This window comes from Prionailurus bengalensis, chromosome E1 (genome assembly GCF_016509475.1).
Source record: "Prionailurus bengalensis isolate Pbe53 chromosome E1, Fcat_Pben_1.1_paternal_pri, whole genome shotgun sequence".
Classification (NCBI taxonomy): domain Eukaryota; kingdom Metazoa; phylum Chordata; class Mammalia; order Carnivora; family Felidae; genus Prionailurus; species Prionailurus bengalensis.
In genome coordinates, this window is record NC_057347.1 from 26,361,200 (window position 1) to 26,382,050 (window position 20,851).

The 20,851-nt window shown below is 35.4% G+C and overlaps 1 protein-coding gene across 2 annotated transcripts in view; it reads right to left on the bottom strand.

The window, feature by feature from the left end:
* The window catches only part of INTS2 (integrator complex subunit 2), a 61,781-nt gene that overhangs the window by 7,859 nt on the left and 33,071 nt on the right, over nt 1–20,851 (bottom strand). For both annotated transcript variants that reach the window (XM_043583870.1, XM_043583869.1), the window contains exons 16-20: nt 13,523–13,627; nt 10,902–11,066; nt 9,620–9,821; nt 5,446–5,571; nt 1,123–1,321 (exon numbers count right to left, since the gene is read on the bottom strand). In XM_043583870.1, the coding sequence (XP_043439805.1) occupies nt 1,123–1,321; nt 5,446–5,571; nt 9,620–9,821; nt 10,902–11,066; nt 13,523–13,627 (797 nt within the window). The remainder of the gene's footprint in view (nt 1–1,122; nt 1,322–5,445; nt 5,572–9,619; nt 9,822–10,901; nt 11,067–13,522; nt 13,628–20,851) is intronic.

A 20,851-nucleotide genomic window follows, 5' to 3' on the forward strand; every position in this document is an offset into this window, starting at 1 on the left:
CTCAGCACGGAGCCCAACATGGGGCTTGATCCCACGATCCTGGGATCATGACCAGAGCTGAAATCAAGACTCAGATGCTTGGGGTGCCTGGGTGGCTCAGTTGATTAAGTGTCTGACTCCGGATCTTAGCTCATGTCATGATCTCATGATTCATAAGACTGAGCCCCGTGTCAGGCTCTGCGCTGATAGTGTGGAGACTACTTGGGATTCTCTTTGCCTCTATCTCTCTGCCTCTCCCCTACTTGCTCTCACTCTCTCTCTCTCCTAAAATATATAAACAAAACTTAAAAAAAAAAAGAGTCAGATTCTCAACTGACTGAGCCACCCAGGTGTCCCTCAGAAAATATATTTCAAATTAAGAAAACATTTCTACTTTAAAGACTTCAAATTGTTTGACATTTAATCATCTCACATCTCCTGTCTTATTCAAAAAATGACTACTTAAGGTTTCAGTAAAATTCTACATTGTTATAAAACTTTTCTAAATATAAAACCAAACTCGTTATGTTGTCATACTATTTACCACTACGTGACATTTTATTATATATATACTTCTTGTTCTATTTGTCTCCACCATTTGATTTTAAGAAACAAAAGTTTTATATTTTGTTAAAATGTAAATCTTGTTTAAACGGCTATTAACCAAAAAATAAATAAAATAAAATAAAATAAAATAAATGGCTATTAACCTAATATCATAAAGATTATTCATAATTTTAGTAATACAGTCCATTTGATATTCAGTGGCAAAGGTAATACCATTATAATACATTCTGTAATGAAAGAAATTCATGGGGCACCTGGGTGGGCGTTCAGTTGGTTAAGTGTCTGACTTCGGCTTAGGTCATGATCTCGCAGTTTGTGGGTTCAGGCCCCGCATCAGGCTCTGTGCTGACAGCTCAGAGCCTGGAGCCTGATTCTGTGTCTCCGTCTCTCTCTGACCCTCCCCCATTCACATTCTGTCTCTCTGTCTCTCTCTCTCTCAAAATAAACATTAAAAAAAAAAAAAGAAATTCATAATATGTCACCATTGTACACAGAGGGCTATCAAATAACATCTATTTAACTCATTATATTAAGACAGAAGCTCATGCCTTTCTAAACTAAATTCTATTTTATTACCTGAGCAGCCAGTAATGCATTTTTCAATTCTTCTCTGGTAACTTCTGGGCCATCAGTTTGCCCAACTAAGCCTATTGTATTATTCTGAGAAGGCCTGTCTTGCTCTGCTGTTTCCTTCAGATGAGCACTAAGATAGGCTTTGGATGCAAGAAGGTATCCATTCAACATGTGTAGAGTGATATCCATCAGTGGCGGGCATCTAAACACAGAAAAAAGAAAAATAGTTGAGAAAGAAATAAATTTATAAATTAGCCAGAACATGATCAATCAGTCCTGAACAGTACCTGAAAAAAACTAAAAAGAGTAGTAACACTTTTCCCACTGAAATATTTATTCTAAACAAAAAATTTTAATATATTTGTCTTAACCTCTGTATTTCAAGATTATATTGAAAATATTTTAAGTATTAACTATTCCATCTTATCAGCTAAAATCAAATATAAATGTATGCCCTAGAGACAAGATTCCTTTTTTGCAAACGTTGACACTACCAGTAAATCTCTTAGATAATGAACCTGCAAAGCAGCTGTCCTCAAAGAGAAATATTCTATTTTCGATAACATGAAGGAGATTAGAACAGAATAGTTAATTCTTTCTACTCTTGTTTCTTCTTTGGAGCACGACAACTCTGTATTCCAAAAGTTCTTCATCCACTTGACCTGGAGTAAGTTATTTTCTGAGCCTCAGTTTCCTCATCTATAAAATAATATAGTTATTCATTCCTAAAAGAATGTTACAGATTAAAGTTAAGTGAGATAAGAATATAAGAAATATAAATGGGCGCCTGGGTGGTTCAGTCAGTATAAATGGGCGCCTGGGTGGTTCAGTCAGTTAAGCGTCCGACTTTGGCTCAGGTCATGATCTCACAGTTTGTGAGTTCGTGCCCTGCATCAGGCTCTGTGCTGACAGCTCAGACCCTGGAGCCTGCTTCGGATTCTGTGTCCCTCTCTCTCTCTGCCCTCCCCGCCCACACTCTCCCTCTATCAAAAATAAATCAACTTTAAAAAAAAAAAGAAAGAAAACAACAAAAAAGACAAATTAGTAGCCACTAAAATTTAAAAAGCCAAGCCCTTAGAATAACCGGAAAATGTCACTTCTCAGTCTATCACAGAGGGAACTAGCATGTGTGCATAAGCAGGCAGTATAGCTGTGTTTATAACTGTGAAACAATGCAAAGAGCTTAAATGTTCATCAATAATATATCCATGGTTTTTCTGAAATGTCCAAATTTTCTATAATAAACATCTGTGTATTCACAGTGAAAAAAATTATGTCAATGGTTAAAAAACTATGGCAATGTTTCCTAAAATTGAAGAGAAGAATAATCTGGGGTACTTATTTGAATAAAACAAAACAAAACAAAACAAAAACAACTCAAGCTCCATTCCAAAATTTCAAATCAGAGTTTCTGGAGGACAGGCCTAGTAATTTACATATGGAATACTATGCAGAAATTAAAACAAATGAGGTAGAACTATGCATATCAATATGGAAAACATAAACAACACTAAGTTTTTTTTTTAAAGAACAAAATAATACCTACAATGTATTACTTGTGTTTTTTTAAACCACTGGGGAAAAAAGTATTTCTACTTATAAATTTATAAATATGTAGAAAGTAAAACTACATACAAACCATTATGACAAGAAATTTTTCTCTGGACACGTAACTAGGATTGGTCAGGAGGCCAAAGAACAATTTTGCTTTAGCCATGGCAACGTGGTAGATAATGAGAAAGAACAAGATTTTTCACTGTATACCTTTTTCTTACTGTTAATCTTCTTGTTCACTTACTAATGAACACTAATGTGTTTGTTCACTTACTAATAAACACTAATGTGTTTGTTCACATTACTAATATAATTAAAAGTTTCATACACACATAAAAAAGGAAATATGATAATGAATCTCCAATAACTAATCACCTAGCTTCAACAGTTATCGACATATGGCCAGTCATTTCCTCTATGCCCGCATCCACTTTCCCACCACCAACACTGGGTTAGTTCAAAGCAAATCCTAAACGTCATATCTTTTTATGCATATATCTTTTTATATTATTTGATATTTTTAAAAACCATTTGGATGATCACTTGGTAAAAAAGTTAAATTTTAAAAAAATTAACAAAATTGGGGCACCTACTAAGTGGTTCAGTCAGTCAAGTGTCCGACTTTGGTTCAGGTCACAATCTCACAGTTCATGGGCTTAAGCGCTATGTCAGGCTCTGTGCTGACAGCTTAGAACCTGGAGCCTGCTTTGGATTCTGTGTCTTCCTCTCTCTCTGCCCATCCCCCACTCACACTGTGTCTCTCTCTCTCAAAAATAAACATTAAAAAATGTTTTTTTTAATTAACAAAATTAAAAGGCAAAATAGAACCACACAGGAAAAACCAGCTATATATATACATATATATATATATATATATATATATATATATATATATAGAAAGAGAGAGAGTGCGCGAGAGAGTGCGTGCGCTAATATCCTTTATGAAGAACTCTTTCCAAATCAAAAAAGATAAGCATTACAATAGAAAAGTAGACTAAAATATAAAGAAGAGATAGCAATAGCCAATAAACATATTAAAACATTCAATCTATAAATTGGTTCAGCCGTTCTACATGGCAGAATAAAAATATGAGTATGGATCAAAATATGAATATGAAAAATATGAATGAAAAGTCTTGAAAATGAGCATGTTAGGTTTGCCTCCATAATTCCATTTTTAAGAGTCTGCTCTGGAGCACCTGACTAGCTTAGTCAGAAAAGCATGCAACTCTTAATCTCAGGGTCATGAATCTGTGCCCCACATTGGTTACAGAGATTACTTAAATAAATAAACTTTAAAAATAAAATGTTTACAAAAAAAGAATCTGTTGTAAGGAAATTCTCAGTACACAGTCACCACAGCACTACTGATGATAACAAATAACAGAAATAAGCAAAATATCCAACAATAGGGATTGGGTTAAGCACAGCGTATCTATATGGAATATGATGCAGCCAATAGATATAAGAATACCTATTAATGGGGGGAAAGTTTCACAAGTGAAAATCTAAGCTACACAAACATTACATACATTATGATAGCATAATTTGACAACTTCTTGAACAACTGGAGACAATTCAAGTGAAAAGTTACCTACTTAAGTGGATTTTTAACACTGACAAATTGTTTTAGAAGTTTTTTTCTGGAAGTGTTATTTACTGCTATTTTTCTTTTATTAGATACTTAAGTGTCATTTATACTGTTCATTCTTTTGATTCCTATTTTCTATGAGACCTTGATCTCACCAAACCATACGTGGCTGATTTTTGCAACTTTTGTCACTTCACAAATACCATCCTTCAGTTGAGGAGAGAGGAGTACATTCAGAGAGTATATATCCTGGTTAAGTCTTCTTTAACTCCAGTTTCCTTCCCCCATCCCAAGCCATCTAACCTAAGGCTTCTCAAGGTACCACCTACATGACCTCTTTAGCCTAACATTCAAGGCCCTCAATAGTCTGACCCCAACTTGACATTCCAGTTCTAAAGTGTGTTCCTCTCAACAACTTACTCCTCCATTCCAACAAAGCCTTTTTCATTTGTGTTTCTATACTTTTGCTCAAAACTGTTCTTTTTCCCACAATGCCTTCCTTGATCCCTTAGCCCCATCATTATAGTATCTACTCATCTAAACCCTATTTCTATCCTTTAAAATACTACTCAGGTCCCACTTCATCTACATCTTTCCTGATCCTTTAACAGCATTCATATACTATACCATTCATCTGCAAATGACCATATTATTTAACTTCTCATGTGTTTGTATTATTTCCCCATGCAGGCAATAATCACTTCAAAGGCAGGCCCCTCATCCTATATATCTTTGAGATTACTTAGCAATTGGAAATTCAAATGTTAATGATGTGAATTAACAAAATCTGCCCCTTGAGGTGAAGTCACTTCAACTCAATTGATTAAGTTCAAAAACTGACAAGGAATTATAGACAAGTGTGGAATCAAGCTAACATCACAACTGAAAATGCCAAAAAGATCACAGCTTCAGTGTACATAACAGTTCATACTAAGCCAGTTTTTTAAAAGCCTTTTACAAAAATGCTAGCAACAAGGCTAGGTTTTACTAATCACATATTAAATATTAAACTGAATAAATAGTTCTTGACTGAAGACAAAAAAACAAACAAAACCTCACAGCTCATACTGCCAATTATCTGTAAGAACAGTAAGATATAAGCTTAAACTAAATTTCTTCAATTTCGTTTGACTCTCCAAAGTATAACTCCAAAAGAAAAATGAAACTCAAATGACACATACCTGTGTACCCTCTGATCACATCTTAGGACAATGAGAGGATCTATCATCAGGTCATTCTGAGTATACTTTTGCTGTCGTACAAACTTTATTGAAGGTTGAAGTGCATTAACTGTCATTACCCACAGCCTGATGAGAAAATAATCACATGTTCAAAAACAGCTATATTATATTTCAAACTTGGAGCCATCTACTCCTAACTTAGAATGATATATTCAGGAAAAAATTTTTAAAAAGATGTGAATGAACTTGGAAAAATTAAGAACTATAGAAACCTAACTTAAGTATGATGTCTCTAAAACAAATGAAGATAAAACAGTAAACACAAAGTAGTTTCAAAAATCCTCACTGTTGTAATGGAATAATCATGGCATATAAAAGTATGAATGAAAATCTCAGCACTTTGAAACTGTATCTGGCCTCATAAATTAAGTCCTGGTTCTGTATCACCATAATATCTCAATGTGAGATGCCACTTAGAGATTAGATATCAAAACTATAAAAGTGATTACTAACTTGACTGTATATTATAATTACTGAAGGATATGCCAGTATGACGAGTACCTGATCTCTTACAGAGAAGCCCCAGAGTTCATCAGCCTTACCTTGCACACAGAGCTTGCTTGTCCACTCTTACATATGAGTGGACAGCCAAGAGTCATCAGACACCTAAGGAAAGCATCTAGTTTGAAAGATTAAGATATGCAAACAGAGGGGCACCTGGGTGGCTCAGCCAGTTGAGTGTCTGACTCTTGATTTTGGCTCAGGTCACGATCCCAGCATTGTGGGATCAAGTCCTGCATCGGCCCTCCCTCACTCTCTCAAATAAAAATAAGTAAGTAAATAGATAAACAAATATTTAAAATATGCAAACAGAAAGAAACTTCAAAGAAACAGAGAATGTAGGGATGAGAAATTTTTCTTAAGCCTATAATTAATATCCTTAAAGGACAGAATATTGCATATATGAAACAAGAACAGTAGGCATTTAAAAATATTCAGGTAAGAAAGAATTCTTAGAAATTAAGAATACAACAAAATTTTTTTTTTTTAATAATTTGTTTTTATTTATTTATTTTTTTTTTTTTAATTTTTTTTTCAACGTTTATTTATTTTTGGGACAGAGAGAGACAGAGCATGAACGGGGGAGGGGCAGAGAGAGAGGGAGACACAGAATCGGAAACAGGCTCCAGGCTCTGAGCCATCAGCCCAGAGCCCGACGCGGGGCTCGAACTCCCGGACCGCGAGATCGTGACCTGGCTGAAGTCGGACGCTTAACCGACTGCGCCACCCAGGCGCCCCTACAACAAAATTTTTTAATTCAAATCAAAGACCAGAAGATAACACTGAGGAAATATTCAGAAAATATATTTAAAAGACAAATTTAAAAAGAAGAGAGAAAATTGAAAAATCGGGGGGTTTAAACCAAGAGGCTTAAAATCCAAATTACAAAAACTACAGAAAACAGAGGAAAAAAATTATTGAAGAAAAAATATATATATTAAAATGTCCTTAGAAATGAAGGCATTAGGAGTGCCTGGGTGGCTCAGTCAGTTGAGCGTCTGACTTCAGCTCAGGTCATGATCTCACAGTTTGTGGGTTCGAGCCCCGCATTGGACTCTGTGCTGACAGCTCAGAGCCTGGAGCCTACTTTGGATTCTGTGTCCCCCTCTCTCTCTCTGCCCCTCCCCTGTTTGTGCTCTCTCTCTCTCTCTCAAAATAATAAACATTAAAAAAAAAAATTTAAAAAATGAAGGCATTAGTCCCAGACTAAAAAAAGGCCAAGCACATGAAACTATGAATAAAGAAAGACCCACACCAAAATACATCATCATGAAATTCCAGAAAACAGTGAAAGAAAAAAACCCTACAATTTAAGAGAGAAAAAACAATGGTCACATACAAAGGAGTGGGAATTGGTATATCATTTAGATTACTTAATAGCAAAAAGGGAAGCTCAATTCATTCAGTAGGATGAAGTCTTCAAATTTCTGAAAGGAAAATTGAGCTCGAACTCTACACCCAGGCTAAAGAATAATCACATGTAATGGGAAGAATAAAAACCTTTTCACACCTGGAAGTCTCAAAAAATAAATAAGTTCTCTAAACACCCTTTCTCAGGGAACAACTTGAGTGTGTGTTCCACGCACTAAAATGAAGAAGTAAACCAAGAAAGAGAAAAACATGGAATCCAAAAAGAGAGACAAAAGCAATTCCAGGATGGCTACTGTGCATGTCCCAAATTGAAAAATGAAGATGGAAAGCTATGAAAGGAATGTTTCCAACAAAAAAATGTTACTGATACATTACCTGATGTATTATAACTAATTGTAAAGTAAATTTCCTCTCAATGAAGTTGAGGGATGAATTAGTTATTGATACAAAACAAAAACAAAAGCAAAACAAACCCCAAGCAAATAGAAGAGGAAAGTATTAACTCAGGGTTTGTGTATAAGGTATAAAGGAAGGCAGTTGTATAGGAAAGAGACTGTAATCAAAGGATATTGCATAGGTCACCTATAAAATTAGGACTTAAGAGGCACATTGAATTCAGCTTCAACCTAAAATTTTGATACTACTGTGTTGGGAGACACAGAGGAAGGGAAAGTATGTATTGGGGGAAGAGGAACTCATGGAGGAGCAAACAGGTAAAAGTGCTAACCCTTTATCTTGTGTAGTGGAAAGTCGTAAGATAATTTCTAAATTGGAAAGTCAGGAAATCATAGTAATTGTATTACTGAGATAGATGGGGGGACATAAATGCCAGAATAAAAAGGTAAGAGAGCTGAAAATAGTTGTCTCTGGGGAGCAACAGTCTAAAATGGGAAGGAATATACTATTTATGTTAAGTTATGTGTATTTCTTTATCTGATATAAGTAAAACTTAAATTTGAAAAGTATAGGGGCACCTGGGTGGACTCAGTTGGTTAAGTATCCAAATCTTGATTTTAGTTCAGATCATGATCTCAAGGTTTGTGGGATCAAGCCCTGAATCAGAGCCTGCTTGGGATTCTCTCTCTCTCTCTCTCTCTCAATCTCTGCCCCTTCCCCACTTGTGGGCACACACGCACTCTCTCTCAAAATAATAAGCATTTAAAAAAATAAAAAGCATAAATATTCCCAGACCTACTGAATCAAAATCACAGGTAAGTCCAGCCCAGCATTCTGTTTTTACTAGGTGTTTTTGGTTGTTTCTCTATTTAAACAGTATTTTCTTTTGTTTTTATTTAAATTCCAGTTAGTTAACCTAGTGTAATTTTAGTTTCAGGTGTACAATTTAGTAACCCAACACTCCCATAAAACACTCGGTGCTCATCACAACAAGTGCACTCCATCCCCATCACCTACTTAAACCAGGTGTTTTTGATGCAATATATGGAACAGGAGAGACTCATCTTTGTAAAGGCAAAATAATTAATTCAGTATTCTCTAAACTTTACTGCACACCAGAATCACTGGGAAATACTTAAAAAAAAAATACTAATGGCTGACCTAATGACCACCAACAGACATTCTGATTTAATTGGCATGGGTTACAACTTGGGGGTTAGGGGTTTTAAAAGCTCTCCAGGTGATTTTTAATGTGCAGCAAAATTTGAAGCCATGGCAATGATTGGATACAATGGTGATCTGAATCACAATTAGCCACAAAAGACCATACATGAGAACTCATTTTTAAAGAACTTTCTCAAGTTGGAAATACTTTAAAGTTTCTCTCTGTTTCTTAAGAGAAAGTTTATTCTTTTTTTTTAATTTCTTTTAATGTTTATTCATTTTTGAGAGAGAGAGAGAGAGGGGGAGAGAGAGAGAGAGAGAGAGAGAGAGAGAGCGAGCGAGCATGAGTGGGGAAGGGGCAGAAAGAGAGAGGGAGACACAGCATCCAAAGCAGGCTCTAGGCTCTGAGCTGTCAGCACAGAGCCTGATGCAAGGCTCGAACCCACAAACCGCAAGATCATGACCTGAGCTGAAGTTGGCACTTAACCGACTGAGCCACCCAGGCGCCCCCAAAAAAGTTTATCCTTTTCCTTAAAGTTATAACAGCTCTCTAATTAGCAGTCTTTAGGAAGGATTTATATTATCAGATACTCAACCATTTTTTCCACATTTAAGTTTAGGTTATTGTATACAATCACTGCTATACACTTATTTATTACATGAAACAATACACTGAAATTACCTTCTAGGCATCACAGTATTAAGAACCATCCATAGTTTATTGACCGTTTGAAGAATTCGCCGCGGAACCCCTGAATTCAACAGCTGGTTCATATTGGATGTTAGTACTTCTGCATATGGTATAAGTTCACTGGCAGAGAGCAGAGTCAAGTGTTCTAGAATCTGCATCACTTGTGTGTGACTTACTGGGACAGCTGAAAATGCTAAAAGGAAAACTTAGCAGTCATGATCTAACTTCTTCTATACAGCTTACCAAATATTTGGTAATACCGTCCTATCAGACTACACACTACAAAAATCAAGGAAACACTTGCTCAAAAAGAATAAAACTTTCAATCCTGCCCATAAGTGGCTATACTTAAAATAAGAGCCCTAAAAAAAATTCATGTTAAGTATAGTTATATCATAAAAAAACAAAACAAAACAACAACAAAAATCCCATTTAAAAAATACATTGGTGACCCAAAGACAAATGTCATTTCCTTGGTGATTCAGACTAATTTAAAAAATTGACTGAAACATGAAAATATACCCAAATATTGTTTTTGGTAGTAACATTCATTAAGATTCAAACTTCTTGATATCTTCCATCTGGGTGGCCCCTCTATAGGATGTAAGTACCCAGCACACTGCTGTTAGTAAAAAGTATCCAGAACTATGCTTTTCAATAGAATAGTCATTAACCACATGTGGCTATTGAACACTCAAGAAATGTAGCTAGTGCAAAATGAGATGTGCTGTAAATATAAAATACCACATTGAAAGACTTTGTATGGAAAAACAGTAAAATATTTCATTAATATTTTTATATTGGTTACATGATGAAATAATAATACATTAGATATACTGGATTAAATTAAATAATTATTAAAATTAATTTTGCCTGTGTTTTACTTTTAATGTGGCTATAGAAAGTTTAAAATTACATATGTGGGTCATATCATATTGCTATTTGAGTGTGTTTGAACATTATCCAATAACAGCAAGTACATTGCTCTATTCCATGGCATTTATTTCTGACCAGTTCGGACCTTCCTAAAGCCACGTGACCTGTTTAGTGATGGTAGTGATGGACATAGAAACTATGAAAAAACAGATACAAGCATGTCAGAAAGAAATGGCTAAAATTCCTTAAACTCAAAGAAAATTACTTAAAATATATTAACCAAATATGGTTACATACCCTGGAATGCTTGGGAAATTCTGCATGATTTGAAGATTTCAATAAGCCTAACATCTCTTTGTACTACAACAGGGTAAAAGGAGTATCCAATTTACTATACCTTCTTGGAGTTGTTTAGGAGAGTGGTTTTTGGCATTATTGGTCAGTAGCATACGCCTTAACAGGGCATCAGTTCCTGTGATTTCTTCTTCACAGATCCAATCATCCACAATGCATAAATGTGGGTAATTAGTCGCAAGGAGACGTAGTAAAGCAGAATGTAACCCTTGAAAATTTACAAAAAGTCAACTGGATTCTTCATTCTCAAATATCAAAATCTTCTCCCTCCCCGTCCCTTCCATTTTCGGCAAACCAAAAGAATGTGCACTTCATACTTCATATGTGCAAGAATACTACCATTTGAGAACTTCTGTTCAGTAGTTCAGCTAGAGAATCTGCTTAAGATTCCCAAGTGATTTGATACACATAAAGGTGGAAACTACAAGTTTTATCAAAAGTTCTCAAGCTTTCTTCTACCCTATCCTAATATAAAAGTCTCCCATCAGGAAAAGTCACTTGACATAGCAATAGTTCAAGAGGGAGGAAGGAAAAAAAAGGTGAAAAGCATGTCCATTTTGGGAAGATCATATATGGTTTGAAAAAGGCCTCATTGAGAAATTCTGACAGGCTTTGATAGAAGAACACATGTTCTCTTCCAGCCCAGTTAAGAATCGCTGCTACAGATGGGTAAAAAATCAAAATTGCCCCCTTTGAGTACCTAAAAGATCTCAAGCATTCTATGTACATTTTTTCATTTCTCCCTAGCAGCCCTTCAAGGTAAGTAACATTGTCTTCATTCTACTGTAAGGAAACAGACTGAAAGACATTTTTTAAAGTTCCCTGAGTCATATAGCTAAGTATGTCAGCCAACCAAAGCAGTACTGATGACACCTACAAGACACTGCATTGGCCTTCCTTCAAGAAGAGTTAAGGAAGCTCAAAAGGAATAGGAAACTTCCTTTTTACTAAATCAAAGTCTTGCTTGTAACAAGACTATGCTATGCTATGCTTATAGCATAGTTGACTATTCATGACTATTACTGTATAATATCAATAACGATAAAATAAATGATAGTGTACAAAATGTCTTAATTAGATACATGAAGTACCACCATGCTAAATGGCACAAAAATATCGTTACCATATTATTATTATCATCCTCATCAGAGTTGTAAGACTAGTAGTAACAGTATTAGGTGTAATAACAGTACTTTTCATCCAATCATCTCCTTATTATGCAACTTAGATCAAATCATACCACTGCTAGTCCCAGGAGGGACAGTATCTGCTTCCTTTGTCACAGAAACTGCTTAAAATGAATATTTCTATTTGAAAAATGCTGCAACAATCAAAAGTGGTTTAATTTTTTTTTTTTTAATGTTTGTTTTTGAGAGACAGAGAAAGACAGAGCACAAGCAGGGGAGGGGGCAGAGAGATAGAGGGAGACACAGAATCTGAAGCAGGCTCTAGGCTCCAAGCTGTCAGCACAGAGCCCGATGCAAGGCTCAAACTCACAAACTGCGAGATCACAACCTGGGCCAAAGTCAGCTGCTTAACTGACTGAGCCACCCAGGCACCCCAAAAGTGGTATTATTTTAAAGTTTAAATATCTAAATGCACAACTACGTGTACAGTTAAGACTATCCCAAAACAGTCATAAAATGAGTACCTACAATAGTGATAATTAATCTACATTTCATAATCTCTTCAATAAAATGTCATTTGCCAAACATTGTCAAATAAAACATTATTTCCTTGGAAAAGATTATGCAAAGATATAAGTAAATAAATGCAGACATCTGACTAATTGTGACCAAAGAAGGTCATCTTTGTTCCTGCTTGAAACCAACCATAACAAAGAAAGAAAAAGAAAACTCCAACTTCAGAGAAACAAACAAAAAACCTCAAACACTCAAACATTACAAAGAGTGGTGTCAAATTAAGAAAAAAACTGAATTTTAAGAGGCGCATGGGTGGCTCAGTCAGTTAAATGTCTGACTTCAGCTCAGGTGATGATCTTGTAGTCGGTGAGTTGGAGCCCTGTGACAGGCTCTGTGCTGACAGCTCAGAGCCTGGAGCCTGCTTCAGATTGTGTGTCTCCCTCTCTCTCTGCCCCTTCCTCCTCACACTGTGTCTCTCTCTCAAAAATAAATAAACATTAAAAAAAAGCTGAATTTCTAAAAATATTACTATATGTCTATTTGACAGTTTTACAGTAAAAATCTAGTAATTCTGTGGTATGGAAAATTATGGAGCAATTAAAAGCAATAAGGTAGATCTACATGTACTGGCATAAAAACATTTCTAAGACACCAAAAGAAAAAAGCAAGTATCAAAAGAGATAGGGTATAATACCATTTATAGTTTAAAAAAACAATTGTTTTACATGTGTGTAGCTATTAGCTTTAACCATATAAAACTGTATTTTTGTAGGTCAAAAAAAGTTGAATACCTGCAATTTCATATGGTTCGACTTACCGGAAAAAATGTCTGAAATTACATTCCAAAATAAAACTGGGTTTTGGGGAAGGGTAAATGCAAGGAGTAAGATAGGTATGTAAAGAGGAATTCACTTCTGAATTGTTGGATTTTTTTACCACCTGTTACACTTTATAACATTATAAACAGTACCGCATTTTTTAACAATAAACGTTAGCAGTAAAAAGCAAGCAAAACAAATACCTCCCAACTCTTGCTGCAGTCCTTGAGCCTGTCGAATAAGGAATTTGATAGGAATCTGATCCATTAAAGAAGACGAATATGATTTGGGCTTTCTTTGCATAGCAGCTGTCAAAGATAAAAAGTGTAAGATAAAAACAGTGTAACAAACAACAGCAATCTTAACCTTCAACCTAAATGGAACAAAAAACATTAAATTGCATTTCATTCACTTACCCTGTGAATATACTTCACAAAAAATGAAGAATCATTACCTAATAGTGGATACACAGGAAAAGCAAGAACATATCTAAGGGGAAGATCTGGAAAATGCCCCTACATTGAAACTAGTAGGGAAAAAAATCGTAAGAGAAGCCATCTGCAGAAGTGTTATACACTAAAAAACAAAAACCAACAAAACAAAAAACAAAAAAAAACCCAAAAAGTCAAGACTCTCCCAAAACTAATTAGGAACACTAAATGTAGCCATGACCATATGGCTTAAAGCTTCATGACTCCAATAGTCTTAATTTAATTATATTATATATTATACTGGTGACTGACTTAAAAAAAAATTTTTTTTTAACATTTATTCATTTTTGAGAGACAGCACAAGCGAGGGAGTGGCAAAAAGAGAGAGACACACAGAATCCATGAAGCAGGCTCCAGACTCCAAGCTGTCAGCACAGAGCCCAATGTGGGGCTCAAACCCACCAACCATGAGATCATGACTTGAGCCTTAAGTCAGCCAATTAACCAACTGAGCCACCCAGATGCCCAGGTGACTGACTCTTTTTCTTTAGTTTATTTTATTATTTTATTTATTTTTTAATATGAAATTTATTGTCAAATTGGTTTCCATACAACACCCAGTGTTCATCCCAACAAGTGCCCTCCTCAATGCCCATCACCCACCCTTCTCTCCCTCCCACCCCCCATCAGTCCTCCTCAGTTTATTCTCAGTTTTTAAGAGTCTCTTAAGGTTTGGCTCTCTCCCTCTCTAACTTTTTTTGTCCTTCCCCTCCCCCATGGTCTTCTGTTTCTCAGGATCCACTCTTTTTATTTTTTTTATTTATTTTTTCAACGTTTATTTATTTTTGGGACAGAGAGAGACAGAGCATGAACGGGGGAGGGGCAGAGACAGAGGGAGACACAGAATCGGAAACAGGCTCCAGGCTCTGAGCCATCAGCCCAGAGCCTCACGCGGGGCTCGAACTCCCGAACCGTGAGATTGTGACCTGGCTGAAGTCGGACGCCTAACCGACTGCGCCACCCAGGCGCCCCAGGATCCACTCTTTTTAAAGGAAGTTGGGCAGTATGAATTTGACTGCCCTCTCACAATTTCTATCTTTAGCCAGCAAACAATTCCTTTTTTTTAAAAAAACAAGTCCATCTTAGGGGCAGCTGGCTGGCTTAGTCAGTAGAACATGTGACTCTTGATCCCAGGGTTGTGAGTTAGAGCCTCACACAGGGTGTAAAGATTACTTAAAATCTTTTTAAAAGATAAATAAAGGGGCACCTGGGTGGCTCAGTTAGTTAAGTGTCTGACTTCGGCTCAGGCCCATGATCTCATGGGTTTGACCCACGCACCCCCTCCCACCCCTCCCCCATATCAGACTCTGTGCTCATAGCCTGGAGCCTGGAGCCTGCTTCAGATTCTGTGTGTCCATTTCTCTCTGCCCCTCCCCTGTGCTCTTTCTCTCAAAAATAAACATTAAAAAAAAATTTTTTTTTAAGTAATAAATAAATAAATAAAAACAAGTCCATCTTAATTTCTCTTCTTTTTCTGTGGTCCTAAATCAGTACCTACTCATTTGCTTAAATATCTATTATGGACTAGTTTCCCTATTTCCAATTTCTCTTCTCTTTAATCCATCCTTCACATTGCTGCCATAGTCCTCTTATGTAAATACAGATTTTACCAGATCACGTGCCTCCGGTTACATGCTCAAAATCCTTCAGTGGATTCCTATATCCTACAGAATAAAGGTACCTAGCAATCAACACTATCTTTTTTTTTTTTTTACATTTATTTATTTATTTTGAGAGAGAGAGAGCACACATGCACAGGCAGAGAGAGACAGAGAGAGAGAATCACAAGCAGGCTCTGTGCTGTTAGCACAGATGTGGGCCCAATCCCATGAACCATCAAATCATGACCTGAGCCAAACTCAAAAGTCAGATGCTTATCTTTTTTTGTGTCATCTCCATCATATTCTATATGCCTGGCACCCTCCTCTCATTCCAAGGTACTTTATTATACACCATAGGACTATATGATCAACCAGGATGTTCACAGTGTAAAAAAGCATATGCAATATGCTTATCCTTTTTTCAAATACAAACCACAAAGTGTAAACTCAACAATTTTTTTTTGAAGACAAGAAGTACATAAGTCCAAGTGTTAGAGTAAAGGTTGAGAATCATTGCCTATATAGACCATATACCTTTTGGCTAAACATAACCTCCCTTGTAAATTAATAAATTAGCATCCTAGTTTTCCATACCAATTTTGTATGAATTCCATTAAGAACACGTTTCAGAAGGCAGTTAAACGGAATAGGTTCTAATGACAGTCAAATTGGGGTTCCAACACTTACTAGTGAAGGAAGTAGTCTTAGAGCAATTAGGAAAGAAAAAGAAATAAGACATCCAAATTGGAAAGGAAGAAGTAAAAATGTCACTCTTTGCAGATGACATATGAAGACTCCATCAAAAACCTGTTAGAATATGGGGTACCAGGGTGGCTCAGTGGGTTGAGAGTCTAACTTTGGCTCAAGTCATGGTCTCACAGTTGATGAGTTCAAACCCCACATCTGGTTCTCTGCTGTTAGCACAGAGCCAGCTTCAGATCCTCTGCAGCCCCTCAGCCCCTCCCCCGCTCACGCTTTCTCTTAAAAATAAATAAACATTAAAAAAAAAAAAAAGAACTGTTAGAATAAGTGAATTCAGGGGGCACCTGGGTGGCTCAGTCAGTTGAGTGTCTAACTCTTGATTTCGGTTCAGGTCATGATCCCAGGGTTGTGGAGCCTGCTTAGGATTCTCTTTCTCTTCCTCTGCCCCTCTCCCCCATTTGCACTCTTTCTAAAATAAAAAGTCTACTATTAAAAAAATCAATTCAGTAAAACTGCAGGACATAAAATCAATACACAAAAATTTATTGTTTTTCTATACACTAATAATGAACTATCAGAAAGAGAAATTAAGAAAACAACCCCATTTATAGTTACATCAAAAAGAATAAAATACCTAAGAATAAGTTAAACCAAAGAGGTGAAAGACCTGAATACTGAAAACTATAAGACATCAATGAAAGAAATTAAAGAGGACACAAATTAATAATATTTGTTATTTATAATTTGTTATTTATAACATTTGGACTGTTTAAAATCAATATTATTAAAATGTCCATATCATCAAAAGCTATCTACAAATTCAGTGCAATCCCTATCAAAATTCTGATGGCATTTTTCACAGAACTAGAACAAATAATACTAAAATTTGTATGAAACCACAGAAAACCCAAAAGCAACCTTGAGAGAGAAAAACAAAGCTAGAAGGATCATGCTCTCTGATTTTAAACTATATTACAAAGCTATAGTAATTAAAAGTTTGGTATTTGTATGAAAGCAGACACATAGATCAATGGAACAAAGTAGAGAGCCCAGAAATAAACCCATGCATACATGGTCAACTGATCCACAACAAAGGAGACAAAGATATATAATGAGCAAGAGGACAATCTCTTCAATAAACAGTGTTGGGAAAACTGGACAGCCACGTGCAAAAGAATAAAGCTCAACTATCTAACACCACACACAATGATTAACTCAAAATGGATTAAAGACTTTAACAGAAGACCTAAAATCTTATGACTCCTAGAAGAAAACATAGGTGGTAACTTCTTGGTCTTGGCAGTGATTTTTTGACTCTGACACCAAAACCAAAAGCAGGACACCTGGGTGGCTCAGTCAGTTAAGCGTCTGACTCTTGATTTTGACTCAGGTCATGATCTCACAGTCAGTGGGTTTGAGCCCTGCGTCGGGCTCTGCACTGATGGTGCAAAGCCAGCTTGGGATTCTCTCTCTCCCTCTCTCCTTCTACCCCTTCTCTACTTGCACCCTCTCTCTCTCAAACTAAATAAACTTAAAAAAAAAAAAAAAAGCAAAAATAAACAAGTGTGACTACATTAAACTAAAGAGCTTCTGCACTGGAAAGAAAACCATCAACAAAATGAAAAGGCAACCAAATGAACTGGAGGAAATATTTACATATCATAAATCTGATAAAAGGCTAATGCCCAAAATATATAAAATAGCTCATACAACTCAACAGCAAAAAAAAAAAAAAAAAAAAAAAAAAATCTGATTTTAAAATGGGCAGAAAATCTAAATGGATATTTTTACAAAGAAGATATACAAATGGCCAATAGGTATATAAAAAGATGCTTAACATGATCAGTGAAAGGCAAAAAAACCCTGCAATTAGCCATCACCTCACACCTGTTAGAGTGGCTATTACCAAAAAAGACAAGAAATAAGTGTTGCCATGGATGTGGAGCAAAGGGAACCCTATGTGCTACTGATGGCAATGTAAATTGGGTATAGCCAATATGGAGGTTCCTCAAAAAATTAATAATAGAGGGGCACCTGGATGGCTCAATCTGTTTAGCATCTAACTCTTGATTTTGGCTCAGGTCATGGTCTCACGGTTCGTGAGATCAAACCCTGTACCAGTCTCCATGCTGACAGTGTGGAACCTACTTGGGATTCTCTCTCTCCCACTATTTCTGCCCCTTCCCCACTCTCTCCCTCAAAATAAAAAAAAAAAAATCTTTAAAAAATAAAAATTTTAAAAATTAAAAAGTTAAAAAAATTAATAATAGAACAACCATATGATCCAGCAATTCCACTTTTGTGTAATTTACCTGGAGAAAATGAAAACATTAACTTGAAAAGATCCCCCCATGTTCACTGCATTATTCACAATAACCAAAATATGGAAACAACCTAGGTGTCCATCAATGGATGAATGGATAAAGAAAAATGTAGGATGTGTGTGTATGTGTGTGTAATATAATTCATCCATAAAAAAAAATGAAATCTTACCATTTTCAACAACACAGATGGACTTCGATGGCATTACACTAAGTGAAAAAAGTCAGAGAAAGACAAATACCATATTATCTCTTTTATGTGGAATCTTAAAAAAAAAAAAAAAAAGCTCACAGATACAGAGAACAGATTGGTGGATGCCAGAAGCAGGGGGTGGGGGATAGAAGAAACAGGTGAAGGGGGGTTCAAAAAAGAAAAAGAAAAAAAACCTCAATACTAAAAACCCATTTTGAAACCACAGCCCTATGGCTCATCTTGATATAAAATAAAATTGTATAAAATGTATAAAATAACACTAAAGAGGAAAAAAACACATAAAATGGTACTTTAAAGAGAAAGTAATAGATTGACTATACTTACACAGAATACTTATATATAAATTAGTAAAGATAGATATGTTAAATAATAAAGTACACACACACACACACACAGGTGTTCAGTGATAGTCAAATCCTCGTACCCACACTTATTGCTTAGAGAAGTTCAGCTTAGGGAAGTTCTTAACTTCCCTGTGCCTCAGTGCTCTCACCTGTAAAATCACAGAAACAGTACTCATCTCATAGAATTGTTGTGAGGGTTTACATGAGTAAACACATGTAAAGTGCTTCAAGTAATGTCTGGCACATGACAAGCACTCAAATGTTAACTGGTATTATTAAGATCTATAGTCTCCAAGATTAATTTAGGGTAAGTATCAATATTTAAGTTTCTGGACCTATAAAAATGAAGACAAAATCCTCATCACATTTTAATGATTCCATCAAAGAACTAGCAGCCCATGAGGCCCTGCCTAAAGCACTTATTTCTCTTTAACATCTCTGTGAAATACAGCATCAAAGATATTCTTAATCCTTCAGTAAAAGATAAACTGTAATTTGACAACAATCATATTTCCAAACTTCTTCCAATGCATGGCTTTCAAAGAGTCAAATATAACATTTAATCTCATCCCCAACAAAACTGTAGAAATACTTTGAATATTATTTACATTGCCCCTAGTTTTTGTGACATTTTAATCCTTAAAAAAATCCGATAGAAAATAATTCATGTAGAAATTAGTGTAAACTTGATACCAAAGCAGAAAGAGAAAAAAGAAAGAAGAAAAAAGGTCAATTTCACTTGTTTAAATACAGATGGAAAAAACAACAACAACAACAACACACATATCAAACCTAGCACCATACTAAAAGAATAACATACCAAAACCAAGTAGGATACATTCCAGGAATATAAAGATATTAATTTTACAATGAAATATATAAATAGACCAAACAAATCATCTCAATAACTGCCAAAAAAGTATTTACTTGATAAATTATTTTTTAAATGGTACTCTAAGAAATTCAGAGCTTAACTAATCCAAACTAAATACCAATACCTTTCCTATAACCAGTGATAACTTGTTAGAAGATTATCCAGAACCTATATAAAGGAAAATTTTATTGGCAGACGCAAAAAAACTTGAATAAATTTTGAAACTTAAATAAATTTGAACTCATTCAAAAAACATTTACTAACTATATGTGTCAAGGGATATACTAGATCTAGATACAATGGCAAAAAAACAGACAAAAATCAGTCCTCATGAAGCTTAAATTTTAACAACGAAAAAAAATTATTTCATATATCTAGATGGGAAGACTTAATATTGTAAAGATGGTAAATTCTCTCCAAGTCTATAAACTTAACATAATTTTGATCAAAAATCCCAGCATAATAATCTTCTCTGGAAAGTTCATGTGAAAGATTAAACATGTAAGAACAGACAAAAATTCTGAACAAGAAGTTATGATGAAAGTGACTGGAACTTAAGAAAGAAAATCCAAAATCAGACATAGGTTTGTAAGAAAACTTCAATGTACATCAAAGCGACCTTCCAAAGCAATAGGAAAATGACAGATTATTCACTATGTGATGTTGACAAATAGCCAATTATAAAAAAATAAAATTGGATCTGTACCCCATACTTTACACCAAAATTAATTAAAGGCATACTTAAATTTTAAAATGAAATAATAAGGTCCTAAAAGAACATATAGGTGATTAGTTATATGAACGTTAGTACCTGGCTTTGGAAGATTTTCTTCCCCCCAAAATTTTATAATTAAAAAACACCATAAACCGAGGTGATGACAGCTCAGAGCCTGGAGCCTGCTTCAGATTCTGTGTCTCCCTCTCTCTCTCTGCCCCTCCCCTGCTCAAGCTCGGTTTCTTTCTGTCTCTCAAAAATAAATAAAAC